General features: G+C 40.5%; 1 protein-coding gene across 4 annotated transcripts in view; it reads left to right on the forward strand.

The window, feature by feature from the left end:
- Dis3l2 (DIS3 like 3'-5' exoribonuclease 2) overlaps positions 1–15,884 on the forward strand; it is a 317,733-nt gene that overhangs the window by 119,928 nt on the left and 181,921 nt on the right. For all 4 annotated transcript variants that reach the window (XM_060368782.1, XM_021657963.2, XM_060368783.1 and 1 more), the window contains 2 exons: positions 9,296–9,396; positions 11,317–11,564. In XM_060368782.1, the coding sequence (XP_060224765.1) occupies positions 9,296–9,396; positions 11,317–11,564 (349 nt within the window). The remainder of the gene's footprint in view (positions 1–9,295; positions 9,397–11,316; positions 11,565–15,884) is intronic.

Here is a 15,884-nt window from a genome sequence, read left to right on the forward strand (position 1 = left end):
GAGCTGCCTATGGGCTATATCTGAGCAGGGGGTCTAGTTCCTCTCAACATACATGGCCCTTGGTTGGAGTATTGGTCTCCATAGGACCCTCTGGGCCCAGGTTGTTGTCCCCCCCCCACTCTGTTGGTCTCCTTGTGGAGCTCCTGTCCCCTCTAGGTCTTCTATCTCTGCCTTCTTCCATAAGATTCCCTGCACTCTGCCCAAAGTTTGGCTATGAGTCTCCACATGCTCTTTGATACCCTGGTGGGTAGAGTCTTTCAGAGGCCCTCTATGGTAGGCTCTTGTCCTGTTCCCTGTCTTCTCCCACTTTTGATATCTATCCTGTTTACCCTTCTGAATGAGGATTGAACATCTTCCCTAGGGTTCTCCTTGTTGTTTAGCTTCTTTAGGACTATAGAGTTTATTATGTTTATCATGTATTATGCATCTCATATTCACTTGCAAGTGAGCATATACCATGTGTGTCTTTCTGCTTCTGGGTTGTCACTGCCATTCTTTTAATATTGTTCTCTATCTACACTATCAACTAAAAAAATGTTTCTAAATTACATATTCTGTGTACTATCTTCTAGCAATGATGGTGATATTTTTATTCAAACACACCTTCCCATAGAAATAATTAGAAATGCTTTAATTTTTAAATATCTGATGGGATGGCTTAACAAATTTAAGGCCAGATCAGGATGTATTTGTACAACAGTGGAGGCCAACTAGCTATCCTACTGCCTTTCTTAAAAGGAACCAAACCTAAGTTAGGGGAGGAAGACCCTTCAAAGAATTTATAAAACCCCAGTCCTGAAGGAGGTACTATTTGGGCTTTCCCAGGTACCCTGTTCACTTCATGGAGGGATTTCTCTCTGTGTGCTTAATGTCTTGTATATTTACTTAACCTTTAAAACCACCTTTCTGTAATGATTTGAGAAAAAATTCTTGGGGCTGCTCAGTGGTTAAGAGCATTTGTTGCTCTTGCAGAGGACCTGGGTTTAGTTCCCAGCACCACATGGTGGCTCACAGCCGTCCAGAGCGCCATAGAATTGGAGTTCTGGATCTTATGCCCTCTTCTAACATCTGCAGGCACCATTCCTACATGATACACTTACAGCACATTCAGGTGAAGCACTCATATACAGTAAATACAATCAATCTGAAAATGTTTTTTCAAGAGTCCACAGGACATTGCAGGTCTGATTAGTGGTTGTGGAGATGAAAACTTCAGACTACACCATCAGGGTAGACCTGGAACAGGCATCCCATAAGGATCTGTAGCTTGAGGTCAAGCTGACTGACTGGGGCAAGCAAGGGATCTACACTCTCTTGAGCTAGTTTAAAGGCTGGCACTGCCTCTGGCTATCTGGCAAAATCAGGTGGAAATTCTTTTAAAAGAAAGGTTTCTTGAGCATAGGCCTCCAGTTATTCAGTGATCAACACATAAATATATCCAGGCACTGAAGCAGAGCCCTAGAGTTAAAACCAGTAAGAAACCACAGACAACAAGTCCCTTTAAAAAATATTATAGGGACTAGAGAAATGGCTTTGTGCTTAAGAGTACTTGTTGCTCTTTGAAGGACTCGGGTTCAATTCCCTGCGCCTATGCAGCAGCTCATGGGCACTTGCAGCTAAAGTCCTGGAGGATCCAACACCCTCTCCGACCTTTGCCTGCATGTGTTGAACAGACCGTACATGCACCTAAATCAACCATAAAATTTATATATATATATATATATATATATATATATATATATATATATATATATATATTATTAGGTACTGAAATTATCACTTATTTAGTTTGAAGAGGAAAAAGTTGATAGAGCTAATTGCAAATTGAATAAGGAGTTAATACATTTTAATACATTGGAAGATGGTAAGAAGTTATTCAGATAGTACTTCACAGAGAAAAATGGAAAACTAAAGTGTGCAGTGATGTGATTAAAGCTTAGTTTGAATCCTAGCAGGAAGTGAGTCAAAAAGAAAAGCAAGTGGCTTTGAGAAATTGGCATTAATATTCTGAAACAGGTGAAATACCAGACCACAGACTTAAGATCACTGATTGCAAGTAAATAATGTATTTTTAAATATCCTAATTTGGATAAGGTGAAAGCGGGATAAAAATCAAATGCAAAGAGAAAATCTTAAAAGAAGCTAGGTTGACCATTAGTTTTTTTTTTTTTTTTTTTTTTTTTTTAAGATTATAAGCTGGTTGGTAGTGGTACACATCTTTAGTCCCAGCATTCGGGAGGCAGAAGCAGGCAGATCTCTGTGAATTTTGGGCCAGCCTGGTCTATAGAGTGAGTTCCATGATAGCCAGGACTACACAGAGAAACCCTGTCTTGAAAAACAAAAACAAAAATGCTAAACAATAAAACAAACAAGAACAAGATTATAATATAATTACAGTACTTCTCCCTTCCCTTTCCTTTCCTCCCTCCAAGTGTTCCCATCTTCCTCTTTCAGCTCCCTTTCAAATTTATGGCCTCTTTGTTTTCACTAATTGCTATTGCTTGCATATGCTTACATACCCATGTACTCCTAAATATAACCTGTTCGGTCTATATAGTGTTCCTTGTATGCATGTTTTAAGGGCTGAATGTTTGGCATTCCTGGACCACCCATTGGTATGCTCTTCCCGGGGAGACCACCTCTCCTGCTCCTGCTTTCTTCAGTTGCCCGTTATGTAAGGTTACGGCCTTGTGGGCTTTCTGGATCCCCTTTGGAAAGTCCCTTGTTGTTCTTGTTCAGGTCACATTTGGGCACTCATGTTGGTGAGACTTCATGGGTGTATTACTAGAAGACACAATCTCACAGCAAACTCCATGATCATCTGGCTTTCACAAACTTTCTGCCATTGACTTTTTATGTAATGTAATTCAGATCATGTTAACTTCAAAATTTCAATGACTTTCCATTTCTCAGGTATAAAATAAAACTCTTGGAGTGTCATATAAAGCCTTCCCTGATCTTGCCCTTACACTCAGTTAGATACACAAAGCCGTTCTCTGTCCAGTTTATCCTTGATTAGGTGCCTTTACTCATATTTTTCTCCCTTCTGTAATTCCTCCCAAGGTCTAGCCAGCTCCTACTCAGCTTTCCTACTTGAGCTCTGAGGTTAGCTACTCTGTCAACTCAGTTCCTATCATATTACCGCAGAGCACACTGCTTGCAGTAATTACCAATCCATTTACTTCCAACACTTGTTACAGCTTTGTTTGCCTTCTAACCTAGATGCTCCCCAGGGAGGAAGACAGTAAGGCCTGACATTCCGTAGGTCTTTTAGTGAAGAAACGGTACCTTGATTGAGCTTTTTGTGGCCTTTTTGCCTTACTCTGATCTTGCTTGTATGGAGAGTAGGTGACCACGGGCAATGCCTGCATAATGTCATCTTCTGGCCTTGCTTTCATGACTCTAGTTTCCTGGTGAGTCTGGATTAAGAGTGCCGTCTGCCCGTAGTAGGAAGCTGTGCTGTGTGTACGGTGACCATGCAGGGAAAGGAGCATGCTGGTTCCTCTAGCTCGATAGAAGAGCAAGAGACTTGCGTGGGCTGGGATTTGCTGCACCAGGCCTGTCTCTTCTGAGCCTTCAGTCCTTGCATGACTGAGTACTAGCATCATCACCAGCTCATTATGCCCCACAAGCCTTTAGCAGATGAAACATTTATTCATAGTTCCTGTGAGGACCATGTTGTCATCTGTATATTTCACTGGGAGGAGGGGATCCTGAGGAAAAGTTTCCTAGTTAATTTTGAGAATCTGCAGGGAGCATATCTTTAATTACAAATTTTGGAAATCACACATTTTTATTGTCTTTTGTTCAGAATAGACTGGGCTTTCATTTGCCACATGAGTGTACTGATCCTTTAATCTGATAGATTAACACCCCTCCTTTACTTTTAAAGGCCTTAGCCTTGTTTTTTGTTTTATTTTTTAATATATGTGAGTTTTGCTTGTATCTGTATGCCTTCCATATGCGTGCCAGGTGCCTACAGGGGCCAGAAGGTGGTGCTAGAGCTCCTGGAACTGGAGTTAGAGATATTTTTAGCTACCATTGAAGACTGGGAACCAAACTTGGGTCCTCTGCAAGAGCAGCAAGTGCCTTTAACCACTGAGCCATCTCTCCAGTCTCTAAATACCCTTTTAATTTATTATTTTATTAATTATTTGTGGTACTGGGTATTAAATCTAGGACCTCATGTATGCTAGACAAGTGTTCTACCAGCCCTGAAAACCGCTTGGCATGCTTATAAAGTGTTAAGAATCATTAGGCTTGTTGGCCTATTATTTTTATAGGAAACGGCCAATCAGAATAGTTTTTCTTACTTAGAGAAGGCTGAGTTTTAATTTCCTTGTATACAGGTGGTGCTAACTCCAGTAAAGTGGAACTTTCAAACTTTTTAAATAGAATTTCAGATCATCTATAGAAAGAGTTTAGAATTTTACTTGACTTTGTTTCCATAGTATTCCTCAGGGAGTTTTGAAAAATTGTTTATATTAGTTGTGTACTTAGTTTTGAAAAAAAATTCTCCTTTAGGGCTGTGAGATGGCTCAGCAGGGGACGATGCTTGCCAGTAAGGCCAAAGATCTGAGTCTGATTGCTGGTATTCACTTGGTAGAAAGAGAGGACTACTCTTTCAAGTTGTCCTCTGACCTCTCCAAGCCCACCATGGACTGTACACATATGCACATACAAAGAACCTAAGAAATACTTAGCTAAGTAATCAAAATAAAATTATCTTTTAAATAAGTACTTTTGGTAACCCCTGGTTTCTAGAATTGTTGGAGACAGAAAGGACATCAGAGTTGGCAGCTCTGTCCTCAGTATGGCAAACTGAGCACTGTGGAGGCCACACTCTTCCTTGTTGAGAACCACTAGCAGCTCTGCCCAGTGGTCATGGTCCATTCTAGTGTTTTATTGCTCTTCTGAGTGTTTCTGGGAGTCCACCAAAAGCGTTTTTAATACAAACCCACTTTCTATTCTTTCAGACCCAGCCATTCCTAGTGGTGAAGATGTACTTGGCAGCCTCCTCTTCCTCAGCCCCCTCCCCTCTCAGGAATGTTACCTCTGCTTGCCATCACTGCCACTCTTTTAATTCAGGCTTTGCTGTGTCTCCCATGGACTATAACTGCAGCTTTCAAAGCTCTCTTGCTCCTCTTCTCTGTCAGCTCTAGAGCACTACCAGCTTCATAATCCTAGTGCTGTGTAACTCTCAAGAGAGAAGCAGCTCTGGCTTCTCAGATGCTTTATGGTATAGTGCCTGAGCTTGTCACTCTCTTTGTCTGAACCTGTATGTTAGGAAATATGTTCTGCTGAGAATAGCTGTGAATCCTAAAATAGTGATGGCTTAAGTGAAAAGAAGTTTATTTCTCTCATGTTAAAGAAGACCAGATGTGGGCAGGCAGTGGCTTGCAGGGTGGCCTCACATGCCTCCTCCTGTCCTGCTCTTCTGCAGGTCATGTGGCTTCCAAAACCAAGGCGAATGCTCAAGGTGCAATTGATACCTCCCGTATTCCCACCAGTAGATATGGGAGAAGAGAAAGCTGGGTCTCTGAACTGTAAGGAAACTTTCTGAAAGATACTAGTAGTACTTTGCCTAGATGTTACTGGTTAAATCTATGGCCAAAACTGTCAGCCACGCATAGTTGCAAAAATCCATAAAGAACATGGTCTTTTAACCAAGCTTCCCTGCTGATAGATACTCGGAGCTTTTATGATTAGGAAAGAAGAGACTAGAATTGGGCGGTAACGAGAGTCTCTGCCTTGGCGCTTGTCCCACCTCTGTCCCAGCCATGCTCTTTCTCCTATGGCAGCACTTTCCCACCCAGCACTGTCTCGAACCTTTGGTTACTGCTGTAAATGTCTTACTAGACCTTTTCTGCTTCCTCAGCAGTGGCATTCCATTTGCCCTTGCTTGTGCACAGCAGCGTGGAGCAGTGAATTGAATAGTTATAGGTCTGTGTTGAACCTCTGCTCTACATGGTGGACTGAAAGTTCCAAGTACAGAAGTACACAGCATGCAAACTGTATTTAAAGCCACAGTCTATCTGTCCCTTTTGAATTGTGGACTTCTGTGTTGAGCTGATTATTCAGCATCATCCCTTAAGGGCCTCAGAGGTGTGGCCAGGATGGATGGCCAGCTCCAAATTAGAAGTCTAGATTTCAACTCCTCTCTAAACTTTAAGTGTTGCCTCCACCAATGTAGCTGCCATGGCCATAAAGCCGGGACTAACCCTTCGCTGATCATATGCAGTAACCCTTAAACTCTCATATAAAACTGCCACTAGTCAGTCAGTTCAACTGCAAACCATGTCTTAGTCCTCTTCTGCCTGTACCATAGCTGTGTCCTCCTGCCTAAACTCTGACGGTGCTCTCTTCACATATTCTCAATCTGCTCTGATCTTGCCGGCGGCCATGCCCCTTGCACAAAACTGATTACAATTGTTTCTCGGCTTAAATTCTGGATTTGTGAATCCTGCAAGGAAGCCCCACCTGGTTTTCCTGTTGTTCCTCATTCTCATCTGTTACATAACCCATTCTTGCCTCTGCTTTCTGGTTCCCTTTCTGGTCCTTGACTGTAGTCAGGATCATATATAAAGAACTTCCTGCTTGCACCTCTTCTTCATTTGCCATCCCTCACACCCCTTGCTACTCCTGCCCACACCGTCCTTTTGTCTTGATGTAAATATCATTTCTTCTTAAGCCTTTTCTTAGCTCCTAAACTGTATTTCCTTTCCTGTTCCTCTTTAGGGATGTATTTCTTTCTAAGAATTCATCACAATTTTTCATTTATATTTACAGAGTGGTTACTTACTAAAACCATTTCCACAATCATGTATATGTTTCCTGAGAGCTTAGAACATATTTCTCTTACTGAAAACTGGATCCTCAACACCTAGTACTCAAAAATATATAATGTCTTAAAAATGAGTTAATTAATGACTCCGGATTGAACAATGCAATATTTTTCATTAAACTGTCAACTTTGCTGTCAGTTCAGTAAGACCCAGTTGTTGGTAATATGTTAGGGTGAATCACTTTTCCAGCTTAGTGCTGTCTTTCTCTACACTCATTGACTTGTATCTGTGATTCTCATCTGCACCACTGTAAACTTCCATGGAGATTATTTGAATGTCACTTTGAAAAAAGCCCTATTTTTCCCAGGATGACTTTTTGAATAGAAAACCTGGAAACGTCATGTTTTATGTATGCTTGAAGGAAATCATGCCTGGGCCTACTTCCATTGTTGGCCTTTCATTTTAGCTAGAAGCTGGTATAACCTCTGGAATGTCAGACTTGCTGTTGTCAGCATGGAACCTGAAAGAGATAGTCACCTTAAGATGGCCATCCCAGAAAGAGGTTTGCCCTGGGCTTGGGCTGTCATGGAAAAGCTGGTTTCAGCTAAGTATGGTTACACATGCCTTTAATCCCAGCTTGCAGGAGGCTGAGGTAGGAATATCACAAGTTCAAGGTCAGCCTCAGCCACTTACTAAGAAAACAGATAAGACAATGAAAGAAAAGAGAACCAGTTTATTTATTTATTTTTTACCATTTTGATTGATTGCTAACTTTTAAAGTTCAAACCCTTAAATATCAGATATCTTAATAATGTGCAGTTATAATTTTATCTTCTTGTTTTTAATGAATTGTGTAATCTATAGAAAACACTGACAAGATATTGTTATGTAACAAAAGAAGTCAATACTGTGAGTGTGTGTTTTCTTTCAGATTATTTAATAAAATGTTCTGAAAGCATCTTTTTCCATTTTCTTTTTTTTTCACATTCTGAGTTATTGATCTAAGATAAAAGACAATCTTGGGTGGTCACTTTTTTTTTTTTAATTGATAGAGAGGTCATTTATCATGGGAGAGTTTGTTTTTCCTTTTTAGAAGACTGAAAATTCTTCTTTTGGTAGCGCTATGCATGGATTTCAGCGTTCTGAGTTTGAGACCATAGCAGTGGTTCCAGAGCTCCTCCAGAAGAGGCATCCAATCGTGAGGAGGACTCATGCATTTATTTGGACTTTAGAAATGTCTAAATAAGTGCAGGTCTCAAACAGCTTCTTAGAGCAGGTGCTATGTGAATTGATTATGGATCTCTTTTAATCAGAAACTCTGACATAGCTAAGGAGGAATGTTTTACAGTAAAAATATAATGTAGCAAGTGAAAATAAAAAAATAAAATTTCAAAAAGTCTAATTTGCTGTTTTTGCTCATGGGTGTTTTTTTGTTTGTTTGTTGCTCATGGGTGTTTTTAATGAAATGCTTCTGGTACTCAGCCTGACACTACTTCCATGGAGAGATGTGATTTCAGTCTCTGGGGTAGAAATTTAGCATTGGAAAACTTTAAATATTTCGTTCTTCTTCTGATGCCACTGAGAATCCATTTCCTTTTTGATAGTATTGAGGATTGAATCTCGGGCTTTAGGCATTTTACCAACTGCTCAGTTACAGCAACAACTCTTGTCAATAAGAATGGAAATCTAGCCAGGCGTAGTTGTGCACTCCTTTTAATCCCAGCACTCAGGAGTCAGAGTCAGGCAGATCTCTGTGGGTTTGAGGCCAGCCTGATCCACAAAGTGAGTCCAGGACAGCCAGGACTCAGTTATACAGAGAAACCTTGTCTTGAAAAAGACAAAAAGAAAAACAAAAACAAGAAGAATAAAATACAAGAAAATCAGTTAGGTTGGGTCATTCATTCCTTCATTCAATCATTCAATGAATACAATTTATATTTTATTATTTTTCTCATTATGGCTGGTACTTTGTTAATGTTTAGGGACTCTGTGATACAGCTTCTATGAGGTTGCCATCCATGATAGGGTAGAACCTTATGATGGTGGGATTGTTTCGGGGTCACTCATATTCTTGTGAGTAACTCCTCACCTGCACTGTGTAAGAATGCCCAGTTAAAAAAAGAAGTAAATGGTTATATTAATTTTATTTATTTCATACATGATAAACTTGCCTTTCACTTTCATTCTTTGTTGTGTACTGAAGTCATGTGTAACAAGCCTATCTATACCTTTTACTTTTTGGCATTTTGACTTGAGAAATTTCATTTTAATGCTCTCTACATGTATTATGTTTTGTATGTTACTAATGGTAGGTAGATCATATGTAGCCTGCTAAGAGCAGGTGCTCAGCACAAGCGCAGATATAGCTTGATTGGTCTTATGTGAAGCGCCCAGCTGATGTTGTGGAGTACTTGACCTCTGTTATCCTTTCCAAGGTGAATTTAAAGATCTCTTGTGTGCCCAGTGGACACAGCTAAGTAGTCCCTCTTCTTTTTTTCTCTCTGACTTAGGAAAAGAAGATTCTAGTGCTCCAGTTATGAAAGACGAGGACACCCCCACGTCACAGGACACAAGAGCCTTGTCAGAGAAGTCACTCCAGAAGTCAGCAAAGGTCATTCTCCACAGATTTTCTCTAACCTGTCACTTGGGTCCCTCATCAGAACTATGGTTGCTCAGTTAATCAGAAAGTTAATTGAAGCTGTAAGTTAGGGAAAGTGAATAGGATTTTTGTAATTTTATGAAGCTGATTATTATTCTTTCAAGGTCTGTAAAGAATTGTGTTGGTAATTTGATGGGAATTGCACTGACTCTATAGATTGCTTTTGGAAAGATGGCCATTTTTACTATGTTAATCCTGCTAGGCCATGAGCGCGGGAGATCTTTCTATTTTCTGATATCTTCTTCTATTTTTTTCTTCAGAGACTGGAAGTTTTTTTCATACAAGTTTTTGACTTGCTTGGTTAGAGTTCCACTAAGGTACATTATGTCCTTTGTGGCGACTGTGAAGGGTGTTGTTTCCCTAATTTCTTTCTCAGCCCATTTGTCTTTTGTATACAGGAGGGCCACTGATTTTTTTTTTTTTTTTTGAGTTAATTTTGTATCCAGACACTTTGCTGAAGGTGTTTATCAGCTAGAGGAGTTCCTTGGTAGAGTTTTTGGAGTCACTCATGTATACTCTCATATCCTCTGCAAATAGTGACTTTAAACATATGAATATGCATTTACTTGCTTGATTTGGGATGCTAGTAGCTTCTACAGGCATAGGACCAAATATAGTTGACTTTTGCTCTTGGTGACACATGTGCTACAAGGACAAGAGAAAAAACAAAACCATGGTATGAGACTTCCTGTACCAGAGACATCGTCAGTATTTACTCCAGGCCACAGTTCAACCATCTTGCTGAGACTAACTCTTCTGCCTGTCACAGGAGGAGTTTATAAGTTGTTATGCTGTGTGTGTCCTGCTGTTGCTCATGGTGTTGTATGGAGCTTCATCTCACGAGGCATTCTTGGGGATAACTATGTTAACATACGCCAGGTGGGAGTGGCTAAATTGAGTGAGCAGCCTAGGGGACTGGGTCCAGTTTGCCTTCCTCTTTTCACAGTTCTTTAGTTGCCTCCTATGTTTTTGGCATGAGGGATGTCTAGATTACCACTCTGTATCAGCTGTGTATTGTATAGAACACACACATATGTATTTATACATGACTGTGCATTACACACGTGACAAAGCTATATATGTTCTGTCTCACCTGTGCAGTATTTAAATTTTTTAATTTATAGTTTATAGTAAACAAACAAGGAATGTTTAAATAAAAGTTAGACTTTTTGCTTGTCTTGTCAAATCAAACTCTGACTGCACTGAGCCACAGTCCTGTTAAAGCTGTCGTTAAAGCTGGCCTCTGTCCATGGAACTTCAATTTCATGCCATCCTTCAATCATATTTATCTCTTCTTCTCTCTTTTGATAATGTTTCATAATTATATTAAATGAGAAAAGATGTTCAGTTGACGTCAGCACCAAGATACTGGAAGAGCTATTATAAAGAACCTCAACAAACATTGCACATTCCCTGGACACATTTGAGAAAACAGATGTCAGCAAAGAAATCGAAGTTATATCCCAATTGAGAACAGTAGTTTTTATATTTAACGATATTTTTAAAGAAAGCAATTACTGTTTTGTTCTTGGGAAGCCCTGGTACGGATTGTGTGGGGGAGTATAATTGGAGCCGACATGTGGATCTGTCCATTCCTGCAGGGCTGCGCTCATCTTTATAAGATAAAGGGCCTGGTTATCAAAAGTATTTCCATCTAACTTACCCGTCTATTCCAAAGTTGTTTCCCTTTTCTGAATACTTAAGTTGTTGCAACTTACATATAGATCACTTAGTTACAGAGCATCACAGAGAACTACTTCATGGTGACTTCCTAAAGCAGTTGGGTCCAGCGAGCTCATCAGATAATGTCCTGCTGACTTTCTGACTCATACTCATATAGAGAAATAGTCATTTTGTCTTTGGTGTTTTCAGGTGGTTTACATCTTGGAGAAAAAGCATTCCCGAGCAGCCACCGGCATCCTCAAACTCTTGGCTGATAAGAACAGTGACCTGTTCAGGAAATACGCCCTGTTTTCTCCTTCAGACCACCGAGTGCCTAGAATTTACGTACCTCTCAAGGACTGTCCCCAGGACTTCATGACTCGACCTAAAGATTATGCCAATACGCTGTTCATCTGCCGCATCGTAGACTGGAAGGAGGACTGTAATTTTGCCCTGGGGTAGGTGATCTCTGGCAGAAACTGCAGGGCACAGGAAAAAGTTGGTGAGGGTGGGCTTTAGCTGAGCTTCTTATGTACATTAGGTCTTACTTCTTTATTAAAGCCTTGATACTGGTGCAGTTTGGCCCTGATCTTTTAGACATTGCCCTTGGGTCACCTGTAGACTGCTTGCGTTACCAGGCAAACACCACTGTTTTCAGCATAAAATACAAATCTACTCTGAACCTCTTCCTGCTGCGTCATAAATACCACTGGGACCTGTATATTGTACAGATACATTCTTGTACTAAACTGTCAGTCTTCTAATTTCAGACCTCATGTTAAAATATGAGAAGAACCACCATAGTCACAAGATCCCTGGCTTTGATTTCATATGAGCATGAAAACATGTTTGAGTGTTGGGCTTGTTCATGGTGACCTTCAGTTTAAGTAATGACAAAGATTTTATATGTGGCATTGCAGACAGAATTAATCCCACTATAGAGAAGCTGTCAAAAATCACTGTAACTTAAACATGTATGTTTAATATAGGTCATGGTCCTTAGACTATCAAGGATTATTATTTTAGTTTGTTTGAAGAATCTGCTGGACCTAGCTGTCTCATAAATGCTATATCTATTTTTTCTTATAGCTAGTACTCATTTTAAAAGAGAATATTGTGTTAGCTATATTTTGACCCTTTATAATGGTGTCTTGTTTTGTACCATAGGAAATGAAACATAAATATAAACATAAATATAGAGGCGTCTGTTTGGACACTTACCTGTAGTCCAGTTTAGTGCTCATCCAATTTTTCTAAGACCTTCCTGGGGATGCTCTATGCTTATCAGACCCAATGCTGAATGAATGACCACTGGCCACGGCTACCTTTGGTGCTTTTATTAGATTTATCCTATGTGTGCATTCTTAATGCTTAGTCAGTTAAACTAAGTAAAATCTATGTAGTAGGCCCAGGATGGTGGCCCACACCTTTAAAATCAGCAATGAGAAAACTGAGGTGGGTGGATCTCTGAGTTCAAGGCCATCCTGGGATACATACAGGGTTTTAGGCCAGCCAGGGCTATATAATGAGACCCTGTCTCAACAAACAAACCTATCTATCTATCTGTCTGTCTGTCTGTCTGTCTATCTATCATCTATTTATCATCTATCTATCTATCTATCTATCTATCTATCTATCTATCTATCTATCATCTAGCTGTCATCTATCTATCTTACTGATGGCAGTTTTGGAAACCTGACCCCATGCTTTTCTCCAGTTATGTGAAGACTGGAGTGATGGTCTCTGAGCCACTTAGGAACCATTGTGCTTTCTTTTCTGCTCTCAAGTATGTGGTTATAGTGCCATCATTTTTAAAGCTTAACTCATTGTCAAAGAGTGACATCAGCCTTTTGAGCTTTAACTAGCCCTTCTGAGAGGCTCGCCAGTTTCTCACTATCAAATCAAAGCGCCTGATGATGGTTGTGCCACCTGCCTCTGTTGATTGTGTTGCCACACTCTGTTGGGCAGTGACAAGAGAAGACTGCCATGTCAAAGCAGGAAATCCAGCTGTCTTTTATCTGCCTTTCTACCATATCACATTATGTAAGCTTGATTGGACCATTTCCTGAGTATTCAAGTCTAAGGGTGTAGTCAGGAAGTCTTCCTAGTGTGAGTTTCTGAAGGACCTTATATAGTCTCCATGTTGAGCCCTTATCTCATCAGGAGCCCTTGGCTGGAGTTAAGTTCGGCTGCAGCAGCCACAAAGGGACTTAGGCCTTGGAAACAGCGAGTGTATTCACTGGTTCTAAAGAAAGAATATTCTAAAATGATAATCATGTGTTATGTAACTTTCAAAGTGAACTTGAATATAGTCCTATTTAGATGAAAAATTATGATTTGTCTACATTTGTAATATAGGCATTCAAATCATATTTCCTAAACCAAGCCTTCAACATTCTTTGTGAAAAGATAAAATTTACTTAAGAAATAAAGCCCGAGAGCTTTCCGTAATGAAGTTCTCAGATGGCGTCTGTTGCCTGGAGGGTGAGGCTGCAGCTGTTGAGCTGTTGGTGGTCCCCTGCCGTTTTGTTCTGGCTATCAGTTACTGATCTTTAGGAACTGAGGTCACTGTTTTCCAGTCTGCACATGATGTGCTGCAGTGGCCTAGGTTTCCCCCTCATCTTTGCCAGGCTGTGACAAAGGAGCATGGGGCAGTTGCCGTGGATGGGGTAAGATGGTCAGCTGCCACGCAAACAATGCCTACAGAACAAATGAGCTAAGGTGGCTTCCTCCTGAATGACTTCCCTGTGCCTGCACTTTTCCCTGCCAGTCTTGAGCTTCTTTTGCCCATGAAATGGTTACCAATTATTCAAGTCCAAAGTTCGGTTTCTCTTTGGTGGATAAGTTTAGTTCAGCAGACAGCCTTAAGTATATATAAAGTGCTGTACCATGCGGGAAGCTCTGGTGAACAAGCTAGATCAGTTCTGGAAACTATGACTAATAGAAGACTTCAATATATATAACAAAGATTCTAAGAAATGGAATCCCACCTACACTAAATCAAGTGGAGATTACTGTAAGAAACTGGTGGTTCTCCTAAAACCCAGGGCATGAAACAGGAGGAAGAATTATGAAAAACTCATAACTAACAAGGCAGAAAATGTATTGTCTTTCTCTCAAGCACCCTGATAAGACCTTCGCCCTTCTGCTTGTGAGCCAGTCTCCTCTGCACCACCTGCACAGCAGCATACACCGCCAATCTATGAGATATATACTCAAGTCTGGATCACAAGACAGAATTCATGGGGCAGATAATTGCATTGACCAAGTTTGTGTCAGATATTTTTCTAGGTAGTAGCTTGAAGTGGATGTGGGATCTAGGCTTCCATGGCCATTTGCCCCGTGTACAGCATTGTGAACCTATCTTTCTGGGAGGGAGCATGAAGAAATCAGAAGAAGTGAATGTCCTGTCTTTTTGAGCTCCCACTGTAGTCCAAAACAGAATGTTTAAGTTTGTCCACAGAAAGAAAATTATTTTATGAGAGTTTGGAGGGGCTAGACAAAAGGGGAGATCTAGAATCATTTTCTGTAAGACAGAAAACTCTTAGCTAATAGACCTTCCAGACTGAGAGTCTTGAGTAGATAGAAAGGCACATGAGGAACAGCTAGAGCTATTACAGGCTGTTTGAGAAGCCAGAGGGCATGGGAGAACCTGAAACAGGAGAGCTGTTCAGGAGACAAGAGGAATGAAAAGATTTGGGGAAAAACAAAGAAGGTCAATTCTGCATGAAGGAAAAGGTAGATGAATCTCAGATGAACTTCCAGACCTCAGACGTGGGTGAGAGGGTAGATGCTGCTGGTGGATAACTACAGTGTACTGAGAGCAACCTTGCTTCCACCATTGCCTTCACTGATCCCTTGTTCTCTGCTCTTTCCTTAGATGACTGTGTCTGCTCATGGCACCAAGGTTTTGCACACTGTACTTCCTAGCAGTGACTCTCAACTCTTGCTGAAACATTCAGCTTTTAAATTCAACTCAGCCACACCAAAAGCCTTACCTGACTCCTAGGCCTCCTTCTGGGTATTCTCATAGTTTCTAATAATTTAGCTACCAAAGCTCAGATACTGTTTGGACTGTAGTTGCTTATTTGATATTTTACTTGGCTGTGAGCTCATTTTGATCAAAGATACCTTAGGATAAAGATGGTCAGATGACTAAGTAGAAATGAAGGGACCCTCAGGTCTGTAGCTAGGTTGACTAGGAGTTGAATTTGAATGGAGAATAATAACATCTAAAGTCTTGTGATGTCAAGATCAGTGTTTGGTAACAGCATATGACAAGTATACTCATCAGGTGGAGGATGTCAGTGTTAGGAGGTACCGATATTTAACAAAAGGATTAAAAAGAACATGAACATTTATAGAATATGTGACTTCAGTGACTTTGGGAGGATCCATAAGGAAGCCATTGGTCTTGGCTCCCATGTGCTCTAGTTGTCTCTCTGGCATCCCCTGTGTACTTTGGCACCTCATTTTAAAGGAGGCTCAGAGGTCTCTACAGTTTGGAGACCCATGGTCTTCAGAGTTATTTTTTTGTTCTGATGTTGGAATTGTCATGAGTTGTCTCACTTGACTTCTCTTTACAACACATTTACCGCCTTTAATGAATTATTAGGCTTGTAATTCTGTCAAAACCCCAAAGGTAGTCTTAGTGAGCCCTTGCAGGCATTTAGGGACCACTGCTTTTTGTCATAAATCACAGCATACTTAGTACTTTTAATATTTAGTAGTCGACTCTTGTCCAGAATAACCAAAGAGCCACATTGCCTTCCTCTCTG

This window comes from Meriones unguiculatus, chromosome 15 (assembly GCF_030254825.1).
Source record: "Meriones unguiculatus strain TT.TT164.6M chromosome 15, Bangor_MerUng_6.1, whole genome shotgun sequence".
NCBI classification, from domain to species: domain Eukaryota; kingdom Metazoa; phylum Chordata; class Mammalia; order Rodentia; family Muridae; genus Meriones; species Meriones unguiculatus.